At 49.9% G+C, this 24,445-nt stretch overlaps 4 protein-coding genes across 5 annotated transcripts; 3 read left to right on the top strand and 1 right to left on the bottom strand.

The window, feature by feature from the left end:
* The first annotated feature begins 983 nt into the window (after nt 1-983).
* Nucleotides 984-15,058, top strand: prkar2aa (protein kinase, cAMP-dependent, regulatory, type II, alpha A). 2 transcript variants are annotated; one of them, XM_062458361.1, is made up of 11 exons: nt 984-1,697; nt 2,474-2,743; nt 10,206-10,241; nt 11,537-11,673; nt 11,793-11,899; nt 12,690-12,843; nt 13,176-13,277; nt 13,434-13,508; nt 13,610-13,675; nt 13,764-13,902; nt 14,018-15,058. In XM_062458361.1, exons 2-11 carry the CDS (start codon nt 2,494-2,496, stop codon nt 14,140-14,142), a joined length of 1,191 nt encoding a protein of 396 aa, XP_062314345.1. In that variant the 5' UTR covers nt 984-1,697; nt 2,474-2,493; the 3' UTR covers nt 14,143-15,058. The 2 variants fall into 2 exon arrangements, with proteins under 2 accessions (XP_062314345.1, XP_062314343.1); XM_062458359.1 differs by having other exon boundaries at nt 985-1,697; nt 2,470-2,743.
* A 226-nt stretch (nt 15,059-15,284) lies between these two features.
* Nucleotides 15,285-21,934, top strand: hyal3 (hyaluronidase 3). Its single transcript, XM_062458358.1, has 4 exons — nt 15,285-15,391; nt 20,198-21,181; nt 21,337-21,426; nt 21,537-21,934. The coding sequence occupies exons 2-4, from the start codon at nt 20,228-20,230 to the stop codon at nt 21,825-21,827; spliced, it is 1,335 nt and encodes a 444-aa protein (XP_062314342.1). The 5' UTR covers nt 15,285-15,391; nt 20,198-20,227; the 3' UTR covers nt 21,828-21,934.
* LOC134019528 (N-alpha-acetyltransferase 80) lies at nt 17,806-19,571 on the top strand. Its single transcript, XM_062460489.1, has 3 exons — nt 17,806-17,816; nt 18,689-19,236; nt 19,390-19,571. Exons 1-3 carry the CDS (start codon nt 17,806-17,808, stop codon nt 19,569-19,571), a joined length of 741 nt encoding a protein of 246 aa, XP_062316473.1.
* On the bottom strand, nt 21,912-24,336 carry si:dkey-20d21.12 (uncharacterized protein LOC556245 homolog). The gene is made up of 4 exons (XM_062458363.1): nt 23,905-24,336; nt 23,482-23,625; nt 23,040-23,237; nt 21,912-22,527 (listed from the first exon to the last, which is right to left on the bottom strand). Exons 2-4 carry the CDS (start codon nt 23,621-23,623, stop codon nt 22,388-22,390), a joined length of 480 nt encoding a protein of 159 aa, XP_062314347.1. The 5' UTR covers nt 23,624-23,625; nt 23,905-24,336; the 3' UTR covers nt 21,912-22,387.
* Nucleotides 24,337-24,445: the final 109 nt, after the last annotated feature.

The raw sequence follows: 24,445 nt of genomic DNA, 5'->3' as shown, positions 1-24,445 counted from the left end.
TAGGGCATAATCTGTCACGGCCTTACTTGAGCATGCCGTTCAGAACTGATCCAGTTGTAGTCCTCACCCTGTCCTGTAGAGGGAGACGAAAGACCCCTTTACAACTGCTTATCCACACTGCGAAGGACTTATTAAGACTAGTTCGAGGAATTAAAACCACTGCTGTGACCATGACAACGCCGGCTTTGCCAGCCTCTCTCTTAAGGTGAGACAGGGCAGGAATAGGCAGGACTATATTTGACTGGTGAAATGTCAGTAGGCCTGCACACTAAGAGGAGGACATTGCCAATTGACAAGAGCCTGGTGACCTGAGCAAGCAGCATTCTGTAAGCCCAGGGGATAAAGAGAGAAGCTCATGCAGGGAATGTCTGTTCTGACTCTTATCCTGTATTGCCAGTACACAGCAAATAGTTGACATCTCAGATTAAGGGTAGTATTTTCTGAATTTGATTTATCGTGGGGCTATTGATTCTGACCATGTTGCTATAGTGATCCTTCGGTAACATTTTGAGAACAACCAGCTTATCTACTGAGGTAGCTGTCACAGCAGTTTTATCATGAAATGTTGCACGTTATCTTTTTTTCTGACGTGTAGGCTTGGCTAGAAGCGCGACTTGTTCTCTTCCCTATCACATAAACGTGACTTGGATTTGAAGTCAGGGGAACAAATATGACATTTCTCTATGTGAGAGGGACGCTTCCTTAGTAAAAACTACGCCAATGCTCTCAGTGCTTTCCTGCATTGTCCTTTCCATTCTATCGGGCAGGGGTCACTCGTGGCCAGCGTCTATCGCTTGCGTGGGCGTGGGCCTCATCTTTGGCATTTTCATCCCGCCTCTATTCACGCCCCGTTTAGTCATGAACGCGTGTGATTGACGCTTGTCTGATCCAAATCGTGAAATGGTTGGTTCATTGGCCCGTCAATCCATATCAGATGCAACGCTCGACCCTGGTGAACTGACAGCTGTCCACGCCCCTGAACGCTCGTGCCTGCCCGTGGAGTTAAACGAAGAGCCTCTCCTGGAGGCACAAACGGATTTATCGAACGTTAGCTAGGCTTTTTTTTTTTGCACCATTGTCAATAGTCGTACCGCATAGGTAGATATTTAGACTAACTAGGTATTTTAGAGGGATTAAGATAGATAACATTGCGGTTTCGACTCTCCGTTTTTTTCCGTTAAAGCTTGGGGATAACGATTCACCGGCTGGCTCGAGGTGCCACCACCTGCAACAATTTTTGAAAGACATTCGCTTTGAGTCAGCTACTACTAGCTAGCTAGCAAGTCGACTAGCTGTCAGTTAAAAAGTGATTAGCAAGTGGAAGCTATCTAACTAGTAGTCGGTCCACTAGAACCGGTTAGTAAACCAACATCCCCAAGTCCCACCCTCCCTTTCTAATTAGTGGCTTGTTGGCTCTCAGAGTCCTTTGCGTAAACCAGGACGTTGCTAGCTAAATTACTAGTGGGGAGAGGCTCGCTACTGACAGCTCAGGGGTTGGCTAGCATTGCTAGGAGGCTAGCTAGCGAGGTTGCCCACTCACACCGGTGATAGTGAACGTATAGTTTTCTAGCTGGCGGGGTCTTGTCGCTACACTGGCAAAGAGACGGGCCAGAAAGAGGAGGCGAAATAAAGAGAGTTGGGAAGACGGCAAGAGAAGGACTGGCTAACCATAATAAGCCGGCGACAGATTTATAGACGTAAGTTAATAGTACTGTTAGCTGGCTATTTTATGACGATAGCTACGCTAGCTTGCTTAGCAACGAGCTAGTTAGCTAGATCAATGTTGGTGTTATAGGTAGCACTAGTAGCTACTGTAGCTAACAATGATGGTCAACCACTTACAGTATTGGCCTGTATCCTGCAAACTTTAGCTAGCTACTGTAACTCTAGATAGCGTGGCTGCTATCTGTTTTAGCTTCTTAAAATACTTTTTCATGGCATGGGGAGCTCTATGCAGCACGCCATACCAACCATTTGTGTCATACATTTAATGTATTTGCCGCCTGATGCCGGCCATATAACGGCATGCGTAAATTTAGGAGCAGTATCGTATAGTCCGAGATGTCATTTTTACGTAAACTGCTTGATTAGCTTAGTAGTCGTAGTTGGCTATTAGGTAGTTTTAAGGTCCAGTTTACAAACTAGATAACAAATACAACTGTAAATATTTTCTCCCGGACTAGCTAGTTACTGCTTTTCACCAGCTACAGTAGCGATAGGCTTGTAAACTCAACCACCGCGATAGGTTTGCTGGTGTAGGTAGACTACTTTAGCTACTGTAGGTACTAGTAGCTAAACACATCTGGAACCTCCATCAATCTGGCCATCCATATCAGCCAGCTAATCCTGTTTCTTGGAGCAATTGTAAACTAGATCAATGAGCTGCAAGCCTGGCTCGGCAATGAGCTATCTTGTTAACTTTCATTTACTCAGAGACTGATTATCTAACCCTTTTGAACGGCCTTTCAGAAAGAACGTACCACATAAACAGCCATGAGTATCGAGATACCGGTGGGTTTGACGGAATTGCTGCAAGGCTACACCGTGGAGGTGCTCAGACAAAGACCAACCGACCTGGTGGAATTCGCCATACAATATTTTACTCGCTTGCGGGATACCAGAAACCAGGATGGGGCAGGAGCGGCTATTAAACTGGGCAAAGGAGTGATGTTTGATGGCGAGCCGATGCAGACAGAGTCCAACGGAGACGAGGATGATGACGATGAGGATTCAGACTTTGAGCGTAAGTTGCTTCCTCGATTAAGGCACAGAACCCGTGTGTAATACCAACTGTGCGTCTTGGGTTAGCCTATATCCATGACCATGAATGAAAAGGAGATTTAGGAACTGCTCATCTTATGCCAGAGGCATCCTTCCTATATATTTGACATGCTGTATGGGTCACAGTTGAGTAGAGGCCTTGTCCTTCTAAAAAAAGGTGTACCTCAAACCAAGCTAGCAGCTAGAACGAGATGCTTATCCTCTCTCCACCGCTCCATGCAACTGTGAGCAACGTGACCCAGATCACACTGGCATTCAGGGCTGCTGTGAATGGATGTTCTGTTTTGTCAATGAGCAGAACGCCGGCATTGGAGATGCTGATATCATTTGGGATTGGCTTGCCTGTAGGTGTGAATGGGATTTAACTTCCGTATCAGCTTTTCTGTGTGTCCTTGTTGCGGTTCCTGTTGATTGATTGCACACACCACCACACACCCTACCCTCGTCTGCGGAGTGTGTTGTGGCAGATGTGTTAATACTCGATTACACACTCCTGGATTCCAGCTTGGTGACACGCTAGGCCTAATCATGCCGGAACGAACGGGTCCATGACTGAGAATCTCCCAGCATTCCTTCCCAACTGAAGCAATAGTGAACCTCCATCTCTCTCACATTAGTCTCGTCAGCTGTGGTTTGGCTTCAGCCGGAATAAAAAGGCACCAAATGGGTCTTTCTCTCTCAGAGCAGATACGAATGTTTATAGACAGCAAAAGGCAATGTAAAGAACAGCGGTGACCGAGCGATTAAGAAAGGAAAGGGAGGACAAGGCTTCGGTGAAAGAGGTCGTTGTGTAGAGAGCAGTGACATGAAGGGTTCATGATGGAACTCTGCTCCTGGCTTGATGAAGCCTCCACACTGCGTGACAGGGTTTTAACTGGAGGTCCGTTTATGCAATACCTAGTTGGTGCTATTCTCTTGGAGATGCGCTATCTAGCTAGCTACTATGGTCACAACTACTCAAGCGTCTTGTTTGGTAGCACCTTGACCCCCTTCCACGTGTAGTATCCTGGGGGTCCAGTGAGTCAAGGCTACAGGCTAGGAAGTCACGCCACTTTGCATCGCCGCTTCACCCAGTTGGATGCTTTATTTCCTTAGCAGTTAGGTTGTTTCACAGTCGACTGTGAAACAACCTAACCAAGCAGTGAAACAACCTCAACACTTTCGTTTCAGTTAAATGCACCTAGCCTAAACAGAGCACGCCACAGAACCACTCTGTCTTGTACAGTTCCTATCGTGAGAGAAAGCAGAGCATGTGTGCCTTCAGATCCCTGTCGGCTGAAAGTCATAAAGAGCTGATGAAATGGGTCCTAATCGGATTGCTGTCTTCATGCCTTTTTATACTATCCAGGAGCCTTTTGTTTTGCAAAATCACTTTTGGTTCTACTTGTGGTTCTTATTGGGAGGATAAAGCCTAACTTACCAACTCCACAAATCTCATTTCATGAGCAGAGACTCTAAACTAAAGCCTTTCAGAATTGCTAGTTCTGTGCCTTATAGCAATAATGGGAGACACGATTGTCTCAAGTCTCCGGTCCCTATGGCTTTTCAAAGTCGTGTGGGTTAGCTGTAGGATGACCAGGCTGGCTGCAAATGTGGTCACCGAGGTTGTGCAACAGGTGACCTAATTACTTGGCGCGCACACACAGAGGGCTGTTCAATATAGGCAGGAGGCTAATCTAATGTTTAGAATCCCTAGAGTGCCCTTTTAGGGTTTAGCCCTTCATCTCTCTCTGTCCCTCTACCTGACCCCCCCCCCCCTTTTCTCCATTAATTGACTTCTGTCAGGTCTCACCCCATTGTCTTTCGAGTAGCACAGGTCTGTGAGGCCAGGTAGACGCAGGCAGTTTTCTGGTTGAGATTCCTGTTCCGTCACGCCGTTGATAGGCGCCATCTGAACTTTGTCACTTCCTTATTCTTCTCCGACTATCCTTTTGACAGAAAAAAGAGGAAATACTGACAACGCAGAGGTTCATCCATCCTCCCTCCTGTTTGCAATTCACACGCCTCCTACTTAAATACACACACACACACACGAACACAGGGTCATTGATTACAGTAGCTCACTAGGAAGTCAGTGGACAGCTGTTAACTCGCTGCAGTACCCCTCTCAGTATGGTTCAGTCCTAACACATTCTTAGCTGAGCGTGCATTTCCCAATGAACTCCTACATCCCAGCCAGTTCATAATTTGGCCATCATCTCACAGTGGACCGAACAGAGCATAACAATACTTAACACTAAGTCAGCTTGTTGGCAGTCAAGTGGACAGATTAGATGCCCCTCTCCGTGGTCTCTAGTTCAGTATGAGCTGGAGGTGTGATCAGTCCGGTTACAGTAGCGCTTTAGCACCACTTTGTGAAGCTGGGCCCGGCCAGCGTAAGAGAGGGAAGCTGCCGGCCTGGACCCCCCACCCCCACTTGTTCCCCCGGTGTCTGGAGACAGGAAGTGGGGGAACCCCTCCCCCTTCTTGTTGGCCGGCAGGGCTGTGGCTTCCCTGCGTCTGTCACAGGATCCTCCCTGTGGCCTAGCGGCTGACACACGGCCCCAGTCAGACAACACACGGCGGTCGCTGGAGGTGTCATGTTCTGGTGAAGGAGGCCTGCTGCTCGGAGCCATTGTTCTGGAGCACCGGCGTAGTTTGTGGACGTATGAGCCGTGAGGGATTTTGGAGAAATATGTGAACAGTTATCCATCTTTGTCTCTTTCTCTCTGCCCCTCCGTCTCTGACTGTCTCTCTCTTTCCTCCTCCTTCCCTCCGCCTCTCTGCATGTAACAAGCAGGCCTCTGAGTAGCCTCAATCTCATTAGACAAGGTGGCTTAGGGAGAGCAGGTCATTAGTACGCTTCAGCTGGACAGAGACGCAGGGGGGGGGTCTGGCTTACAGCGAGGGGGGTATCCACCACAGACCCGGTCCGGGATCCAGCTGGAGGAAAGAGGTTGACGAGGGAGTGTGTGTGTGGGGGGGGCTGTGTTTTTGACTGGCCAGCTTGGTCTGCTGTCTCTGGCTTGGTTAGCTAGACACCAACCTGACCTTGTGCTCTCTTCGCTAGCCTCCAGCCTTTGCCAACCAATCACGAGAGAGAGTAGGGTGGACAAACCTTGGCTAATCAGAGAACAGATAAGCGCACAGGCGGGTTCAGTGTCAGATTTTGGCCATCTCAGAAAGTGTTTCAGAAGGCAAAAAAATAAAGATGTGCAGCGCGGTCTCATCGTTTCAATAAGAAGAGGATTACTTAGTCTGAAACGTTATTATTTGCGTACACATTACATCAATCGAAGCTTGTCCCAGTCATTGTATGCTTGGTAGAAAGATCCAGTCCCAGTGCCTTGCCCTCTCTGTGTGACAGAGCATTGAAAAGTCTAAACAGGAGTTTCACAGGCCTCGGCCCTTGTCTGTACATGGTCACGTTTGAGCTGCTTTGTCCTGTTTATGTTGCAGCCCAGTAGCTTGTTAAAGGCCACAACTTCCACCCCCACCGTGCTATCTCAAGCTAATGCCACTCCAATGTTTCCTGGTTACTCAGGCAGTGGGAGCAGGCGACGAGTGTCCTTCACAACCTCTGGTCTGGTACGGGGGGGGGGGGGGGGGGTGGGGGGGGTGTGTGTAACTCCCCTGGGTAACTCATTGGAGGTATCTATATTTTCGGGACATGAAATCAGGCCCGGTATAATCACGATTTTTGTCTCTCACCCTAGAGATAATTTGTCATTTTCAAGACATTTTCCCACCAAGTCCCGGTGGTTCCCATACCGAGGGGGGTGAGAGAGCACTCTGTGGCAAGGATGTTTATGTCTCCAGCCAATGTCCTTCCAGCACACCCTGCCATAAACTGGGGCAGCGGTCGGCTGGCGCATTCAGGGGTTAACTCATCAGCAAACGGGGCCAGGAAGGGGTTAAGAACGCGTGCTCTCAACAGGACAGGGCCACTTCCTTTTAAGGACTTTAGTCTGGAGAATGAGATAGAGGGAGAGTCAGATAGTGAGAGAGGGGGAGGGAAACGAGGAGGGGGAGTTGAGGGGTTAGCGGAAGAGGGAGAGGGAGTCAGGAAGAGGAGAGAGAGAGAAAGGGGAGTGGGCAAAAGAGAGAGTAAGGAAGAGAGGAGAGAGAGAGAATTAGGGAGGAAGACTAGGACAACGAAATAGACAGACAGACAGAATGAATGAGTGGGAGACTAAGCTAACAAAAGAAAGGCTGTGAATTAAAAGAGAAAAGGGGTGAGAGAGAGACAGGGTAGGAAGACTATAAGCTGATGAAGGAAGGCGTGCAGAGGGGAGGTGTAGCGGAGGCGACAGATTGCCAGGGTGAGGAGGGGGGGAAAGCCGGAAAAGGCAAAGTGTAAAAAATGGAGCATGCGAGTTCTTCATTAGAAAGACGGGCCATCATTTGAGTAATCTCCTGGATCACTGCCTGTCGTCTATCTTCCTGGGGACGTACTCAAGCGAACAACCGGGAACACGCACTCGCTGTGTGCGTGCGCCAGGGTGGAAGGTTTGCTGTTAAACCCGCACACGCCAGACGAGACTCGTACTGCTGCTAAAATGATGTCCGACTTCAGCGCCAGAGTCCTCGTGTCCTCAGTGTTCACTGTCGCCCAGGGCTCACGGTCTCCCCTCCTGGTGACATGGTCACATGATCGGACTGCTGCTCGCTGTGAAACAGCCATCTCTAAAGCCCACACAATGTCTGTGTGTGTGTGTGTGTGTGTGTGTGTGTGTGTGTGTGTGTCAGAGAGAGTGTGAGGGTGAGATTAGATTAAGGCGTTGTGCAGGCCGAGTTTATGGTGTTAAGAGTGCTGAGCGGTGCATTCTGGGATGTGGCCCGCATTGACTGGTGATGACGTCTGTGGATGCGGCTCTAGAACAGAAGACGACAAGCATGATTGCATCGTAAACGTGTGTGCGCTGCGCACGTGTGCTCGGTGTTGTGCGTTCTCATATAACACTGCCTGTGAGTGTTTTTTTTAATGTATTTGTTCATATGCAGTCAGCGTTTCAGCTGGTGTGATGGGTACTAGTCAGCTCTTGCTTTTCCCCATTCCCCCCCCTTCCTGCCAGCCCTGGCCTCCATTACCAGTGACCCCCTCTGACATGCCCCCCATGCCCACTTCCGACCACGGGCCATATCTAGGCAGCCCGTGCACGCATTCGATAAAGCCCCACCCGCTTTAGTAGTAGGCCCCTCCCTCCTTATGTTGTGATCCTCCTGTTGGGGCCCTCATCCCTCATGGTTGCCCAGGAGACGTGACGGAAGCATGATGTTGTGTTTCTCTTATCAGTCAGGCCTTGACTAGAGGGAGGGAGGGAAGGACAGAGGGAGGGAGATAGTGTGAGAAGCATGGGAGGAAGAGAGAAAAGAGGAAGAGAAGAGATGAGAGACTAGCACGGGGAGAGAACACATTCATGAAGGTATGACACGGGGGGGGGGGGTTAAGAGTATGTGTGAGAGGGAGGGTGGGAGAACTGGAGAAGGAGAATGTGTTTAACAGGTTGTAGAGAACGATGGTCACATGGGAGCACCTAGGATATATGTATGTGCTCCCTGATCAATATTCACACCAGCCCTGATCCACAGCTATCTATCACCATCCATTATCCCGCTTATCTGTTTAGATGTAATGGTTAACATAACAGACACACACACACATACCCCAGAGAAACACACCCATTGTCTGTGTGTATCATGTCTCATTTCTCTCTCTCTCTCTCTCTCTCTCTCTCTCTCTCTCTCTCTCTCTCTCTCTCTCTCTCTCTCTCTCTCTCTCTCTCTCTCTCTCTCTCTCTCTCTCTCTCTCTCTCTCTCTCTCTCCCCCCCCCCCTCCATCACCCTGTCTCACTCGTGCTTTCTTCTTATCTTATCCCTCTCTTCCTGTCCCTCTCTCTCTCTCCTGTGTGTTTGTGTGGTATTAGCTTTCAGCTCCATCTGTAATGAGCCGGCCCAGCAGACAGTGTGGACGGGTCATAGAAATCAATGTACACGTCAGCAACGACTGGGCTGCTCTTTTCTCTTATCACTTGGTCTCTCTCCCTCGGTCGGTTTGTCTTTCTCCTCTGGTCTTTAGGGGTTTGGGGGGGTCTACCTCTGGAAATTGGGGGGGGGGGGGTAGGGGTTGTTATGGCAATGAGGAGTTCTTCCTTGTATTTTGTCGTTGTCATGGCAACTTCAGGCACTTGATATCCCCCAAACGTGATCATGGCGAGAGCTCTTCACATTCTCGTTCCCAACACACACACAGACAAAAGGCAACATGACTATATACCGGCTCACAGAAACACGCATAATGTGGCACAGCGCTACGCCGTAACGTTATGGAAATCAATCAAGAAACCACCCATTTAGCCATAATAGGAGCAGCAACAGCTGCAGAGGCTAACCACCTAATGGCCTCTGGGCCAGAGGAGCCACCACCCCACAAAGCAGAGCACGGCTTGAATTGGCTCCCACAAAGAAAGAAGGAAAACGTCAAAACAAGGACAGAATTAAAAACAAAATATCCTTTTGCTTGTGCGAACGGGCTCAGGGACACAGTGTTGCCAAGGACAACAAGGCTCCATGCTGACACAGGAATGTGGCTCAGGTAGACGGGGGGCCAAGGTTACCGTGAGGTGAGGGGGGGGAGGGGGTGGATGGAGGTGAGATGGGAATAAGAAGCGATGGAAGGAAGCCATTGTTCAGGGCTCGTGTGGCGGGTACCTGTGAAGAGTGGGTGATGTGTTATCTTCAGTTTCTGCAGGCTCGGGGTTGGGTGGGGTGGCGGGGGGGGGGGGGGGGGGAGAAATGAGACCGTATCCTCGCGTGAAGGAGGATACGGTCGCCAGGTGAATATCAGTCCTAGAGAGGGGGGGGGGGGGCTGCCGAGCGTGCGCCTGCGTTCACATGATGGGCCTAATGGCCGGTGACGGCTTGGCACCAGAGTGTGAGGACAGACAGGGAAGGGAAAACCCTCAGGCCTGCTATTGACACTCGTCCGCCATCTCTTCAGAACTCTCCACACACGGTGGGAACAACACGTGACTCCAGGTCTCTGGGTTTTCTCTTTCCCTCCCCCCCTCCCTCTCTCTGTCTCTCTCTCCCTCTCTCTCTCTGTCTCTCTCTCTGTCTCTCTCTCCCTGCAAGCCTTCATATTCTACAGTAGAGTGCGTGTTCATGGTCAGCCCACGGCCTCCAGGCCACACAGTCCTCTGACCAAGTCGGCCATGAAAACGCCCACAGACCCCTACACTGGGGACTAGGTTGAGGCCAGCGCTGTTGTAAGCTCTGTGTGTGTGTGTCCCCGTTCTGTGCCAGTGGTGAAGTCAGAGGTCATAACCGCTGCTTCATAATAGCAGTGATGTGTGAACAGAAGGGAATGTGCAATAACAGTTTACTCCACTAACTACCCCTCTCTCCCTCCCTCCATCCATCCCTCCTTCCCTCTCTCCATGAAGCTCCTCCCCCCAGCAGATTCAACCGGAGAGTGTCAGGTGAGTTGTGTTTGACGTCATCTCTTTTTCTTGGTTTCTCTCCCTGTGTGATCTTTACCATGGAGGCCTGTCATACGTACATGGTTACTTGCCTCCTCTGGAGTGCTTGCAGCGTTCTTCATTCAGAACCTGGTTAGGGCTGGGCGATATATCGAATTTTAGCGATAAAATTATTGGGCATTGATTTTGACGACAATGTAAAATTTGAAAATAACGTGAATATCGAATATAAAAATTAAAATATATATTTTTTTTTTGCTGGTCCTTGTGTTGCTTGTGTTTTAAGATCACCGTCTTGCTCCTCTGTGTTCACACACACACAAACACACACACACAGACACACACAGACACCGTCTGCAAACAAAACAAAAATTGCACAGGCACTCTCTTTTGCTCTTTCTTTGTCCTGTCACATAAGGACCTCTGCATGAATTGTTCCATGTGAGGTCCATTTTGTCAAGTAGCAAGTACCATGTTATGGCAACTGCTTAAATTTGCACTACACATTTTGTAATTTGTAACAATAGCTGTTCTATATACATTGTTTTTGTTGTTTTCTAGTGGGGGGAGAAAAAAAAAATGCAAACATATCGAGATATATATCGTAAAAATGTTGACAATATCGAGATAAAAAATTAATCGCCCATCCCTAAACCTGGTGGACCTTTCACCTCTGCACCGACTGATGGTGACTTGTATCTGGAAACATGACTTGAGCATGTTTTAGTCAAGTCATGTTTTCAGTTCCTTCAGTCAGTGATGGTCTTAACTTTTCTTCAGTCTTGTGTTACAGTCTTTAGGATGTATTGTAACACTGTAACACAACTGGCTGCAAAGTAGCAGGCCTCTCCAGAAAAAGGGATATTCACATGCCACTGGCACTGAGCTGTGTGTGTTGCCAAACAGAGACAGGCTGTCTCAGAGGGCCTCAGGAACTTACACAACATCTTTATAAGGAACAAAACATGTCCTGTTCCATTTCCTTACGTATTGTGACTTAACATTTTCCCCATCTTTATAGAGTGTTATTGTCTAAAACAGTTTGTAGTGCATTTCAATTCAATTTCCTGTCTGGAATCGGCCTAGTCTGTAGTGTGTGTTACAATTAAATAGTTCCTTGTCTGTAGTGTTTTACAATCTAAATATTCCCTGTCTGTAGTGTTAGTCTAACTCCTCCCCCTGTGTGCAGTGGGTGTTAGTCTAACTCCTCCCCCTGTGTGCAGTGGGTGTTACAGTCTAACTCCTCCCCCTGTGTGCAGTGGGTGTTACAGTCTAACTCCTCCCCCTGTGTGCAGTGTGTGCGGAGGCCTTCAACCCAGATGACGAGGAGGAGGACACCGAGCCCAGAGTGGTGCACCCCAAAACAGACGAGCAGCGCTGTCGACTGCAAGAGGCCTGTCGAGACATCCTGCTGTTCAAGACCCTCGACCAGGTACGGACCCCTCACACACACACACACACACACACACACACACACTCGCACGCGCCCCAAGAACCCCGACGAGTCGTCCTGTACAGCCGCACCTTCCTCACCCTCCCCCCCTCCCCCAGGAGCAGTTCTCAGAAGTCCTGGACGCCATGTTTGAGCTGCGGGTCCAGCCTCAGGATCACGTCATCGACCAGGGGGACGACGGAGACAACTTCTACGTTATTGAGAGGTGAGGACCGCGTGTGTCTGTTGGGTAGGAGGGTTAAGGTGTGTGTGTGTGTGTGCGCTGGGTGGGAGTTTTAAGGTGTGTGCGCGTGCATGTTGGGCGGGAGTGTGTGTGTTGTGCCGTGAGGCCCCGAGTGGGCTGCTAGAGCTTATTCCTAGCCCTCTAAGCCTCCTTGTCAATCAACCATGCCAGCCCCACCTTCCCAAAAGGCTTAGCCTGGGCACACACGTCATACGATCGCGCATGACACACACAAGAGACAAAACACACACGTCACGGGCATTCCAAACCTGCCCCCCCCCCCCCCCCACACACACACACACACACACACACACAATGTCCAGGCCCCAGGGGGAAATGCCCCATCACCTGAAGGGACCACGTCCACAGACGCCAGCGATCAGCATCCTAATCCTCCCAATGCTGTTAAGGCTCCACCAGCCACACCGGCTCAGGGTGCCCACACAGCCAATCAGCCGCCGCCTCTTTACCAAAGGACGCAATAATCTCCCGGGCACGCGTGTAAGCCCAACCCCTCCGTTCCTCCCCCAGGTCTAATCTCCCCCCCCCCCCCCCCCCCCCGGCTGCAGAGTGGCCCTCGGCTGGGCTCCCTGCAGCCCAGACGCAGGCAGAGCAGCTTACAGGCCGCTACTTGCCCATGGGGCCTTCTGTCGTTCGGTTCCAACACATGAACCTTTAACCACGGTGACTTGGTGTCTTTCTCCCTCTCTCTCTCTCTCTCTCCCCCCCCCCCCCCCCCCCCCCCAATCCTCCATGTGTCCTCCCTCCCCAGGGGCGTGTATGACATTGTGGTACAGAAGGACGGCGCGGGCCTGTGCGTGGGTCACTACGACAACAAGGGCAGCTTTGGGGAGCTGGCGCTCATGTACAACACGCCCCGCGCTGCCACCATCATCGCCACCCAGGAGGGGGCGCTCTGGGGCCTGGTGAGACACGGCACCTGCTAGATCCCCCTCGAGCATGTCCTCTTCTCGCTCTCCCCTCCCGCCTCCTGTCCTCTGCTCTCTTTGACTCTTCTCTAGTCTCATCCTCCTCCTCCTCTCCTTTCTTCAGACAGCCCTCTCCTCTCTTCTTCAGTGTCCTCCTTTCCTTTCTCTCCTGGGGGGTGGGGGCCTGTGGGAGGCCTGGGGATCAGGGTGTTGTCTAAAGTCACAGCACCTCACTGTGGCCACCAAGGAGAACTCCAGAGCAGCAAGGCAAATTTTGCCAAGTTGAACATTTTCCGGTATATGTGACGCGTGTGTGTGTGTGTGTGCAGGACCGGGCCACGTTCCGCAGGCTCATCTTGAAGAACAACGCGAAGAAGAGGAGGATGTACGAGGCCTTCATCGAGTCTGTGCCCCTGCTCAAGTCACTGGAGGTAAGGAGAGGGAGGCCTGAACATGATGCTGGAGCAGTCCCCACCAGGACTTTCTTTAGGTCTGGTCTTTCCTGTCAACGAAACGTCCCTTCCTCTGTCTCCCTCCATCCATCCCTCTCTCTCTCACTCTCACTCTCACTCACTCTCTCCCTCCAGCTGTCGGAGAGGATGAAGATTGTGGACGTATTAGGAATGAAGCAGTTCTCTGACGGGGAGCGCATCATCATGCAGGTAAGAAGTCTCGTCTCTGCGGATGTTGGACACGCCAGGACCCTGTTGACGCTGTCATAGAGCCTGGACACTGACTGTCTCCTCCTCCTCCTTCTCCTCAGGGAGACAGGGCTGAGTGTTTCTACATTGTGGAGTCTGGAGAAGTCAAGATCATGATGAAGAGCAAAGTGAGTTCCCTCCCTCCTCCTCTGTTCTCTCTCTCTCTCTCGGTCCGCCCTCTCTCTCAACCTCTCCCCCTCTCGCCCCCCTCTCCAGACGAAGGCGTCCCAGCAGGACAACACGGAGGTAGAGATCACCCGCTGTAGCAGGGGGCACTACTTTGGAGAGCTGGCCCTGGTCACCAACAAGCCCCGCGCCGCCTCAGCGTACGCCGTGGGGGACGTCAAGTGCTTGGGTAACCACGCTCTCCTCTCCCCCCCTCATCAGTGTGTGAACCCAGCATGTGTGTTTTACAGTTTGGAAACATTTGTAATCGTGTGTGTGTGCGCGTGTGTGTGTGTGTGTTGCAGTAATAGACATCCAGGCGTTTGAGCGTCTGCTGGGCTCCTGTAAAGAGATCATGAAGAGGAACATCGCTCACTATGAGGAGCAGCTGGTGGCTCTGTTTGGCTCCAGCATGGATCTGAGAGACTGAGGACTTTCTCTGTGCCTTTAAACACACACACACGCACACACACGCACACATTGACAAGCACCAACATAGGCATCGAGAGACACCCACTTAGCCTATATAGTCTATCACTCTAGCACATCCTCTTAACCCAATACACTCCTTTATAAGCTCACTCATAGGTACATGCCTACACACACACTTGTTCTCTCTCTATCTCTGGATGAATGACATGCCCTGCTGCGCACACACACTCTCATTGGAGCAAGGACAAAACACACACACACACAGACACAAACAGGTTTCCCCTTCTGTCCCTCACGTGCACACAGACATTTACACTTCTATTCAAACTCATTCAACCTCAGCCAAGGACACATTCTCACACACGCACACACGCACACACCCCCACACACACACAAACAGAGGCACCTACATTTGCAAAAACAGACACCTGAAAGAAAAACTAATAAAATCAACAAAAAAAAATCAAGAGTAAAATAGAAACCTCAAAAATGCAACAACAAAAAAAGAAAAAAGATCAACAGAAGGTTTAAAAAGAGTTTTAGAAACATTTTATGAAAAAAAAGAAGCTTTGATAAAATATTATTTAAATAAAAAAGTGTTTCCTCTTTGAGGGTGAGTCATTTCAGACGCCCCTACTGTTGTTGGTTCAGTTAGTGCATATGATCTATCACAGACACGTTCCTCTCCCAATCTCCACACGTTGTATTTGATTCATGTATTATTATTATTATTCTATGATGATTATGATTATATATATTTGTTATTTTGTTTTACTTTGACCAATAAAGAACCATCTCAGACAAATGTAAAACAAAACAACCTAAAAAACAAACAAAAAAACATTAGTGCTTATTTGTCCTTGATTATTCTGAATGAGTTGTCCTGGATATAAATAAAGCTAACATTTTGTTAATCTTCTGTGTCTGCCTTCAGTCTTGTCTTGAATCATTTGAATGAATGGATGCCGCAATACCAAGTGAATTAAATTATTTAATGAATTAACTTGAATGGAAACGATGTCAAATCGGGTGCAAAGTGAACTCCAAACCTCTAGATGGAAGTGTTGTATATTGAGTACACGAGAGCACTTTCCTACGAGTTTATGCAAACCGTAGATCCGTCGAAGCCACAACATGCAACGCATAGAACCATAGCGTCTAAAACCGATTCGGGATCAGCGGACATGCCGTACAGTCCCACAACCAAAGAGTTCCTGTCTCTGGGAGAAGGTTGAAAAACTGAACATGTACGTACAGCTTTGGTAGAAATGTTTGAATGCTGTCCACATATAATTAAACGGTTACAGATAGGCTACTTGTGTACGGTTGTGAGACAGTAGCCTACTACCAGAAAACGATATCGTTTGTCTTCAGACGATGGCGCTTGGTTAACTTTGTAACTTTCTGAACAGTCTGTCACTCCTACCCCCCTAAGATCATACCGTGATAAAATCGATCGATCAAACACCATACACCAAGCCTTACTCTGGTCATACCGTGTTAGCACTAGTGATGGGTCGTTCGCGAACGATCTGGCTTTAAGAGCCGGCTCTTGAAGGTGAACGTCGGGACCTGGCTCGCATATCTGAAGAGCCGACTCTATTTTTAATAGATTAATACAGCCTATAAAAACTAAATGATTATGAAATAATTAATTTTAATTGTATTTAAAATAATTGACTGATTCAAAGAACAACAAAACAATACTTGTAGGCTTAAAGGCGCACACGATCATCCTCACATTCTGTTCCTGTCAATCCTGCATGAGGGAGGGCCGAGCCAACTCACACACAGTCAGAGAGTAGTCAAAACTCGGAGGAGAGCCATGACAAATCAATGCATTTTTAAAGATATGTGGTTACGGTCGAGTATGATTTCATTTAATAATTTAATTAAAATAGTTTTCACCCCTATCATAGTCAAATTCATAGTTAAAACATGTATTTTTTAAAGAGCCGTTGGAGAGCCAAAAGAGCCGGCTCTTTTTAGTGAGCTGAGCCATACGAGCCGGCTCACGAAAAAGAGCCGGAATGCCCATCACTAGTTAGCACTGATTAACTATGGTACACTTGAAACGGATACTTTGTGACATGACGTGTACAATGCTGTCAATGTATAAGCCTTATATGGTGATACAGACATCTCATTTAAATACTTGTGTACCTAACCATTATTAACAAGACATTTCATTTCCATGTGAATTTGCCATTTGTAACGAGTAAACGTGCAGGCATATTGGATATGTCCTGCTCCTCTGGATTGAACATGCAGAACTCAACGTAGGCTACATACATACAGAACATGTTTGATAAAACACACACTGGACACTGTTATTAGTTTCCAAACAGGTTGTGATGAGAAGAACTGGCAATGGGGATAAGTCTATTGAGACATATTGTATTTCCAAGAATAGAAACACAACACGTGTGATTTAAGATCTACAAGTTAACATTCACACAACTGTGCTACAGTGTCATGTCAGCAACCTTAAACAGTTCACTTACAGAAAAATTGAGTTTCTCCTAAGGACTCAATATTTACACTTTCTGTGTGTGTTGGTGTGTGTGTCTGTGGTTGATGGACTGTCCTAAGTAATGGTTGTCTATCTGTTGGTTGCACTATTTCCTGTGTCCTGTTAGAAATGCCTATTGCACGTTTTCTGTCAGTCAGTCTTTGCGCCCTTCATAACCCTGTGCTGCTCTCCATCTCTATCAGGTAAGCCTGTAACCCTGCTGCGGTTTAACCTTTTTCTCACCTTGAGAAACAGATATCTGTGCCATCTGGAGATCTGTGTCCATCTCCAGACGTGATCATTGTAGCTTCATTCTGCACCTTCTCTCGCCTCGTCTGTCTCTCAGGCGATGTGGACCTAACCGATGCAAGCGTTGTTAAACTGTATGTCTCAGCTCTGACACTCATGCTGCTTGGGTGAGATTCATGCGTAACCTAGCCACTGTAGTTTCACCAGTACCAGCACAGACACAAGAAGGTTTGCGTTGGTGAACGACTCCACCAGGGTGCGGACTGTGGAAGCTGTAACCTGTGTGACACAGGAATGACTAGTCAGATAATGATGACTGTCTCTGCTTCCGGACAGGAAGGGATCAGGGATGTGTACGGAAGCTTTTCCAGCATTGTGTAGCCTCCTACTCCTGTCTCAGCGCTGTAGCCTAGGCAACATGGTCTCGGTCGGCAATGGGAACGCGTTCCTTTTCTCAGAAAGTTCTCGCAAAGAAAAACCGACTGCAGGCGGAACCCATAAGATGAGACGATACGGCCTTCGGTGGAGCAACCCTGAGTTCCTCTGAGATCCGTCCCTAGCGCTATGCTGTGGTTTTGGTGTGATGTGCTGAAGAAATAATTCTCAAAAAAATCACACTTGAGTAACGACCTACTTCCCTATTCCTGGATGTGAGAGAGTGGCTGTGAGGACTCAGCACATGGCTCGTCTTGCTCACCCTTTAGAAAGGACACGCAAACTCTCTAGGACCCGTGTCCAGAAAGATCCTTGTGAAGAAACGGGTCATCAGTTCATGTTAAGAATATGTGTTATACCGAGTATGGGCCAAACAAGTTGATATAACTTAGAATTGTGACGCGTCGTCATTATATGAAACGTAGAGATGGTGTATTAGGAAAACCACGTATGACTGCATAGAAAATGTTAGCCAGGTACACCAGAGGAAGTCGTGTTTCTCTTCAACGTAAATCATGAAGGAGCCAGACTACATCACGAATATACGTCACCACTAGGCCCAAGAGTATGTTTTCTGAGGCTAGTTGCAGGCGAATTGAACTCTGAGTGAACTTGATGAAAGAAGGCCGTGACAGACCATGGTGTAGCTGGAAAACTTAGCATTTGATTTAACTTGTGAGGAGTAGGTCTAGGGAACAGTTGCTGACACACTGACACTGTGTGTGTAGGGTGGGGGGTCTACATACCCTGACACAGCAGTCTCCATCAGTGTAGACATGTGGGCTCGTGGCTGGGCTATTTCTAGGAGCAGAGAACTGGAGACAGGGATATCAGAGTGTAGTCTGTAAAGACTGGCCCTAGCTCTGTTGAAATGTTTACGGCATGTCTTGAAATGGGGAACCTTCCTCAATCAATCCCTTGACCATGTGTGTGTGTGGGTGTGTGTGTGCCATGTTGTAGCTCCCCACTCTTGGCATGGTTTTACAGAGAGTCAGTTACAAGGAGAACGGGGTGAGATTATACATGTACTTTTGCCCTGGCTTTGATGATGTGTGTCATCTGACATCACTTTGTGGAGGGTTATTAATATCCTGCATGACTGGACAACATCCATCCCACTCATATACACACAGGCATGGAAGGAGGGCTCCTAGTGTTCTGACTGTCCACTCCTCTTGTCCTCCTCACCTCCCGCTCCCCCCGTCCTCTACTGTCCTCTTCTGTCCCCACCTCCACGTCTCCTCTCATCTCCCTTCCTCTCTGCCCCCCTCCTCTCTCTCTCTCTCTCTCTCTCTCTCTCTCTCTCTCTCTCTCTCTCTCTCTCTCTCTCTCCGGGGCCAACCCCCAGGTGTGAGGATGAGGAGGGTTCTAGGGTCAGGGCCATCCCCCTCCACCAACGCCCGGACCTGCTCGTGGCGTGCGCCGACCTGGTGAACGCCGAGTGGCAGAGGAGTCGCTCCGCCCGCCTCCACGCCCTCCGGAAGTCCTGCCCGGGTTTCCCCGTCTGTCTAGTGCTGGTCCGGGGGGGCGAGGCGCTGGTGGGCCACGCCCGGATCTCCCGCGTGGTCGGACGCAGCGACAGCCTCTTTGTGGAGTCAGTGGTGGTGTCAAAGGCGGAGCGTGGGAGGGGCTACGGCCGGACGCTGATGGAGGAGACGGAGGTGTACGCCCGGGGTCTTGGGTTCAAGCGCCTGTGTCTGACCACGCACGACAAGCAGCACTTCTACGCCCACCTGGGTTACCGCCTGTCAGCCCCGGTGCAGAACGCAGGCGCCATGACCAGCTTCGTTTCCATGGAGGTTCTGCAGAGATTGTCCAGAGGGGTAGGGGGTGAGACGCACAGCCAGGGGGAGGGGAACCAGGACCTGAAACCTGGAACGCTCGTGACCGACTCGGGTACATTTCCCCCTCTGCCACCTCCTGCTGGTACCCACACTCCACCTCCCCCTCCTCCTTTTGGTCAACTCCCTCCACCTCCTCCCCCTCCTTCTGGTCCACCTCCCCCACCTCCACCTGCTGTTCCTCCTCTGCCTCCGCCGCCACTCTCAGCTCCGCCTCCACCTCTCCCTCCTCCGCCTCCCGTTGGCCTTCCAACTCCCCCTCCTCCATACGTCCCCCCTCCTCCTCCTCCTCCCCGGTTGCCAAGGCAACAGGTGGTCCAGACCCTGGAGGAAACCCCCTACAGAGACGCTAAAGGAATGCCCATCTTCTGGATGCACAAGGACATCTGACACTGGACACACACACACACAGTGGAGACTGATCCAGTGGGGTGCAGGTCATGGAGCGTGGACATGCGGACAGAGAGACTGACAGAGGAGGCGAAGAGGAGGGGGAGACGGACGAGTAGAACAGGAGAACGACAGTGTTGCTCTCTTTCTGGTGGCTCGTCTGTCGTTAGCCTTCCCGATGGCTAGACTTGAACTCGATAAACCTTATCGACCGTACTGTAGCTGACGACACGCGCTACAACTGAATTCAAACGTGCCTTTATTTGTGTAGACCTGCAATCTCTCACAGTCTCACAGCTCGGGGATTATGTCAGTCTTCCTGTGAGCTTGTGCCTAATGCTAGTCTTCCTGTTCACCCTCTTTCATTAACAGTGTCATCTACTCCCCTCTGTGTCATGTTATTCTTGGTTCCGTGTGGCAGCAGCTTTAGTGTCCAAAATAATGAGTCCACCTCCTTTCCCTCACTTGTCAATCATTGCTGCTGGAATTAAAAATGATGTTCAAACGAATCAAGGGTTGTGTTTTGTGTTCCTGCTGATATGATGATAAATAATTTGACTTGTTACTGGAACTATTTTTTTTTTGACCGTTTTTTTATGTAACAGGTGTGTGTGTGTCCTCCTCAGGAAGAACAAAGCCCTGGCCGGTGAGCAGCCATGTTGCTGTGTCGCCTCCTCATCATCCTCCCTCCCTGGGTCTCCTTGACCCCGCCCCCTGTGGCGGCGGCCAGCCCCCTGTTCTCAGACACGCTGTTCTCAGACACGCCCTTCACCGTGGTGTGGAACATGCCCACCGCCAGGTGCCACAGCCATCACGGCGTCCACTTACCCCTCCCCTCCCTGGGCATCCTGGCCAACCGGCAGCAGAGTTTCCAGGGCCAGACCGTGAGCCTGTTCTACAAAAACCGCCTGGGCCTCTACCCCTACCTCAGCCGGGACGGGCGCAGGGTCCACGGGGGAGTCCCCCAGAGGGCTGACCTGAAGGCCCACCTGTCCCGGGCCAGGGCCCAGCTCTCCTCTCTGCTCCGGCCTGGGTTCAGGGGCCTGGCTGTGCTTGACTGGGAGGCGTGGCGCCCCCTGTGGGCCAGGGACTTTGGCTCTAAGATGGCCTACCGACAGCTGTCCAAGAATCTAGTGAGGAGGAGCCACCCAGAGCTGTCGCAGCAGGAAGTGACATCGCTGGCCAGGAAGGAGTTTGAGAGGGGTGCCAGGAAGCTAATGTGGGAGACTCTGAGGCTGGGGGTGGGTCTGCAACCGGGGGGGCTCTGGGGTTACTACGGCTTCCCTTCCTGCTTCAACGACCCCCCCACGACTGGACCAGAACCAAGGCTAGGGGGCAACCATACCCACGTCTACACCGGCCACTGCCACCCCAGAACCAGGCGCAGGAACGACCAGCTGGCATGGCTGTGGGCCCAGTCCACGGCCCTCTACCCCAGCATCTACCTGCCCAGCCGGGTGGCAGGCTCCCCGGACGCTGCCCTCATGGTCCGTCACCGCCTGCTGGAGGCCTCCAGGGTGGCGTCTCAGCACGGCAGTGCCACCCGGCCTCCCCCGGTGCTGCCCTACGCTAGACTGGCTTTTGTACACACACTCACCTTCCTTAATCAGGTACAGTAAGGGGCTGACTGGGCCAATCGCTGCTCTATCAAAGTTTAGGATCAGACATACAACTGAACCAGGCTGGAGGAAGTCATTTATAACAGGCCTCTAATTAGACTGAATCCTCTCACCTCGGGTGTGCGTGCGTGTGTGTGTGTCAACAGACAGACTTGGAGCACACCCTGGGAGAGAGTGCAGCGCTGGGTGCAGCAGGGGTGGTCCTATGGGGAGAGATCAAGTTTGCCCGTTCAAAGGTTAGATCCACAGAAGTGGATAGAAACATAAGTAAGGCTTTGTTGTTCAGGTTAAATATTTTATGTGTGCATGTGTGTGTGTGTGTGTGTGTGTGTCTCTGTGTCCCCAGCATCAGTGTGAGCTCCTGAGGGACTACTTGGGCTCTGTCCTTGGACGCTACATCCAGACCCTGAGGAACGATGTCATACTCTGCAGTCACCGGCGCTGCCATGGCAACGGTCGCTGTGCCCGCCGCGACCCTCTCTCCGATCACATGATCCCATCTACAACCTCAGATCCCACCCTGACCCCTGACCCCTCCCACAACCTGAGTGACGTCTACGACCACTTCCTGTGCCAGTGTTACCAGGGCTGGACAGGTGACACATGCCAGATGAAGACAGCGTCAAACACCAGCTAATGACAATGTCTTGATTGATGAAACACAGTGTGATGACATCTAGACAGTAAGCAATACTGTCATTAAAGCTCCTCAACTACCTGAAAGCTATTGTTTTATTCAGTGTACATGTACCCTATTTTGTGATAGGATGACTCAGACCAAAACAAAAGTGGAATTCATAAATCTTTAAATTGGCAGTGTTGTCATCAACTCAAAATCTCTATTTTCCTCACATGCTTACATAACAAAGTGTGTTGACATATTCACTACAGAAATACGCTTCAACAATTCTATGAATCGTTTTCTGGGATCAAGAAAGTTACTACTGAGAGATGCATTCAAGTTCAGTAAAGTGTAAAGCACCACGCTGCAAGCTCACTGAGATCTCATCCTGTCTCCTCCCTGCTTGTCTTTGTAACACATTCCACCCAGGCTAGAGATAGTGGCGTTTGTTTTAGATCTGTGGACAGCCTGTCCCCTAGTGCAGGGCCTCATCAGGCTGGAGGGCCAGAGCAGTGAGCTGGGGGATTTCTTTGGTGGGATAAGGGGGTTTGGTTTGTTTTGCCCCTCAGTGATCTTCATGGCCTCATGGTCGTCATGGCGGTCAGGTTATGTCTCAGTGCCTGCAGTTCCTGGATGAGCTGGGAGATCTCCATAGCCACGCCCTGCCTCTCTCGCACAGCCTCAGTCAGCATCCGGAGAGAGGCGCCCTGCTGGACTGGAGGAGTAACAGATTTAAACCATTTAGACCAAACACTCCTAATCCATCTCCTCCTTCTCCTCGCTCTCAGCCCTTCTACCAGCAGCACTGCCATCAGTACCATCAACAATACTACCATCAGTACTATCAACAATACTAACATCAGTACTATCAACAATACTACCATCAGTACCATCAACAATACTACCATCGGTACTATCAACAATACTACCATCAGTACTATCAACAATACTATCAACAATACTACCATCAGTATTATCAACAATACTACCATCAGTACTATCAACAATACTATCAACAATACTACCATCAGTATTATCAGCAGTACTATCAACAATACTACCATCAGTACTATCATCAATACTACCATCAGTACTATCCGCAGTACTTTGAGCTGCACTGTATTGCATCAGCAATACAAACAGTTAGTAACTATCAGCAGTAATATGAGTTGTACGAGATATCAGCTGTATTTGGAGCGGTACGTTCAGCAGGGTCTAGTCTCTCACCCAGGAAGTAGAAGATAAGGATGAGTGTGAGCAGCAGGAAGAGGATGACGGCACAAGCCAGCCCAGACCGGAAGGAGCTGGGCATCAACTTGTCCACTAGCCTCCCCCACCCTCGCTTTGGATTAGCAGACGCTGAGTTCGGTAGGCAGACGATCCCATTGGAGGAGGGGATCTGAAGGGGAGGAGGCCTCCTGATGCCTGTGGGGACAGATGGGCGGATGGGCGGACAAATCAACAATAAGACAGAAAGAGAGAGACTTTAGTGGCATCACCCCCCTAACTCAGGGACATCCTCTTCAACTAGAACCCATGGTTGTGGCTGTGGTATTGGTCTTGGTGTGTGTGAAGCCCAGCTTTGTGACTGTGGTGGTGTTCTGGGTGCGTTGAGGGGAGCCAACCATTGGGGTTGCGGTATTGTTCGGACCATGAAAGTGTAGCTAACCTTTGTGGTTGTGGTATTGTTCTGGGTGTGTGCGGTGCAGGTCATTTATAGACTCTACGGAATGTAGCTCGATCTCAGTCAGGTCCCGGTCACTGATCCTCACAAACGCTGGAGTGGCAGGGGACGAAGCAGGCTGGGACATGACTGGGAAGAGAGGGATGGAGGGAGAGAGACAGAGAAAAGAGAGATAAGGCGTGTGAAAAAAAGACCACCCCTCCGAGGTAGAACTGTGTGTATCTGTCATCGTAGGCGTCACAAGAACTAGGCTATTGTTGATTGACTGAAACGGTTACTAACTGCTGGAGGTTGGACTGTACACCAGGAGCAGTTCTGTTAGATACATTTTGTCTCCTCGCCTCACACACACTGTTAAAAACACGGTCACACACACACAGACAGAAACAATGGCACCTGGAGCCTTACCTTCAGGTAACAAGAAGCACACTGCAGAGTATAGAGGTCATGTATGTGTCTGTGCGTCCTCACACAGTCTTCTGCGCTCAAATCCAGGACAAGGTTAGTTATGCTACCATGCACCCTGGGCTGAGTTGAAGTTGACAGCAGGTCTCGATGGCAAACGAGTTCAAAGCCCAACAAAGACTCCACAGCGATTTCCAAACTTTTCTGAACGGTCCAGGTTAGATTCCCCAAACTTAGAGAAGCTCCCACAAAACAGGTGGAGCAGAGTTTTAGTCCACTGGAACAATCCACAGTTATAAACAAGACATTTAAGTTCCCCGTCCTCTCCAGTAGTCCAACCGAAGCAGCTACAGTCACAATTTCTGTCTCTGTTTTTCAATGTTTGTCAGACCCTACTCAACCAGCCAGCCAGCGCCCTGCCCTACTCCTCTCCCAGACCCCCAGACCCAAAATAAACCCTGGGACCAGGTCTATTAATAGCTGCTACATGGGCCTGGCATGATTCAATCATCCAAGACAAGCCCATCCCATCAACACTCCACTT

The sequence above is a fragment of the Osmerus eperlanus genome, chromosome 4 (assembly GCF_963692335.1).
Source record: "Osmerus eperlanus chromosome 4, fOsmEpe2.1, whole genome shotgun sequence".
Classification (NCBI taxonomy): domain Eukaryota; kingdom Metazoa; phylum Chordata; class Actinopteri; order Osmeriformes; family Osmeridae; genus Osmerus; species Osmerus eperlanus.
Note: the sequence above shows the minus strand (reverse complement) of the source record. Positions and strands in the feature narration are given on the sequence as shown.

Excerpts from the sequence above, each read along its gene's own strand:
- LOC134019528 (XM_062460489.1), top strand. Across the intron at positions 19,237-19,389 it reads AACGCTCGTGACCGACTCGG|CTCCGCCTCCACCTCTCCCT; the intron begins GTACATTTCCCC and ends CGCCACTCTCAG.
- si:dkey-20d21.12 (XM_062458363.1), bottom strand. The coding sequence starts at position 23,623 with ATGTCCCAGCCTGCTTCGTCCCCTGCCACTCCAGCGTTTGTGAGGATC. Across the intron at positions 23,238-23,481 it reads ACAATACCACAACCACAAAG|GCATCAGGAGGCCTCCTCCC; the intron begins GTTAGCTACACT and ends CTGTCCCCACAG. Across the intron at positions 22,528-23,039 it reads CCTTATCTTCTACTTCCTGG|TCCAGCAGGGCGCCTCTCTC; the intron begins GTGAGAGACTAG and ends TTACTCCTCCAG.
- hyal3 (XM_062458358.1), top strand. The coding sequence starts at position 20,228 with ATGTTGCTGTGTCGCCTCCTCATCATCCTCCCTCCCTGGGTCTCCTTG. Across the intron at positions 21,182-21,336 it reads CACTCACCTTCCTTAATCAG|ACAGACTTGGAGCACACCCT; the intron begins GTACAGTAAGGG and ends GTGTGTCAACAG. Across the intron at positions 21,427-21,536 it reads TCAAGTTTGCCCGTTCAAAG|CATCAGTGTGAGCTCCTGAG; the intron begins GTTAGATCCACA and ends CTGTGTCCCCAG.
- prkar2aa (XM_062458361.1), top strand. The coding sequence starts at position 2,494 with ATGAGTATCGAGATACCGGTGGGTTTGACGGAATTGCTGCAAGGCTAC. Across the intron at positions 13,509-13,609 it reads GGGAGCGCATCATCATGCAG|GGAGACAGGGCTGAGTGTTT; the intron begins GTAAGAAGTCTC and ends CCTTCTCCTCAG. Across the intron at positions 13,903-14,017 it reads GGGGGACGTCAAGTGCTTGG|TAATAGACATCCAGGCGTTT; the intron begins GTAACCACGCTC and ends TGTGTGTTGCAG.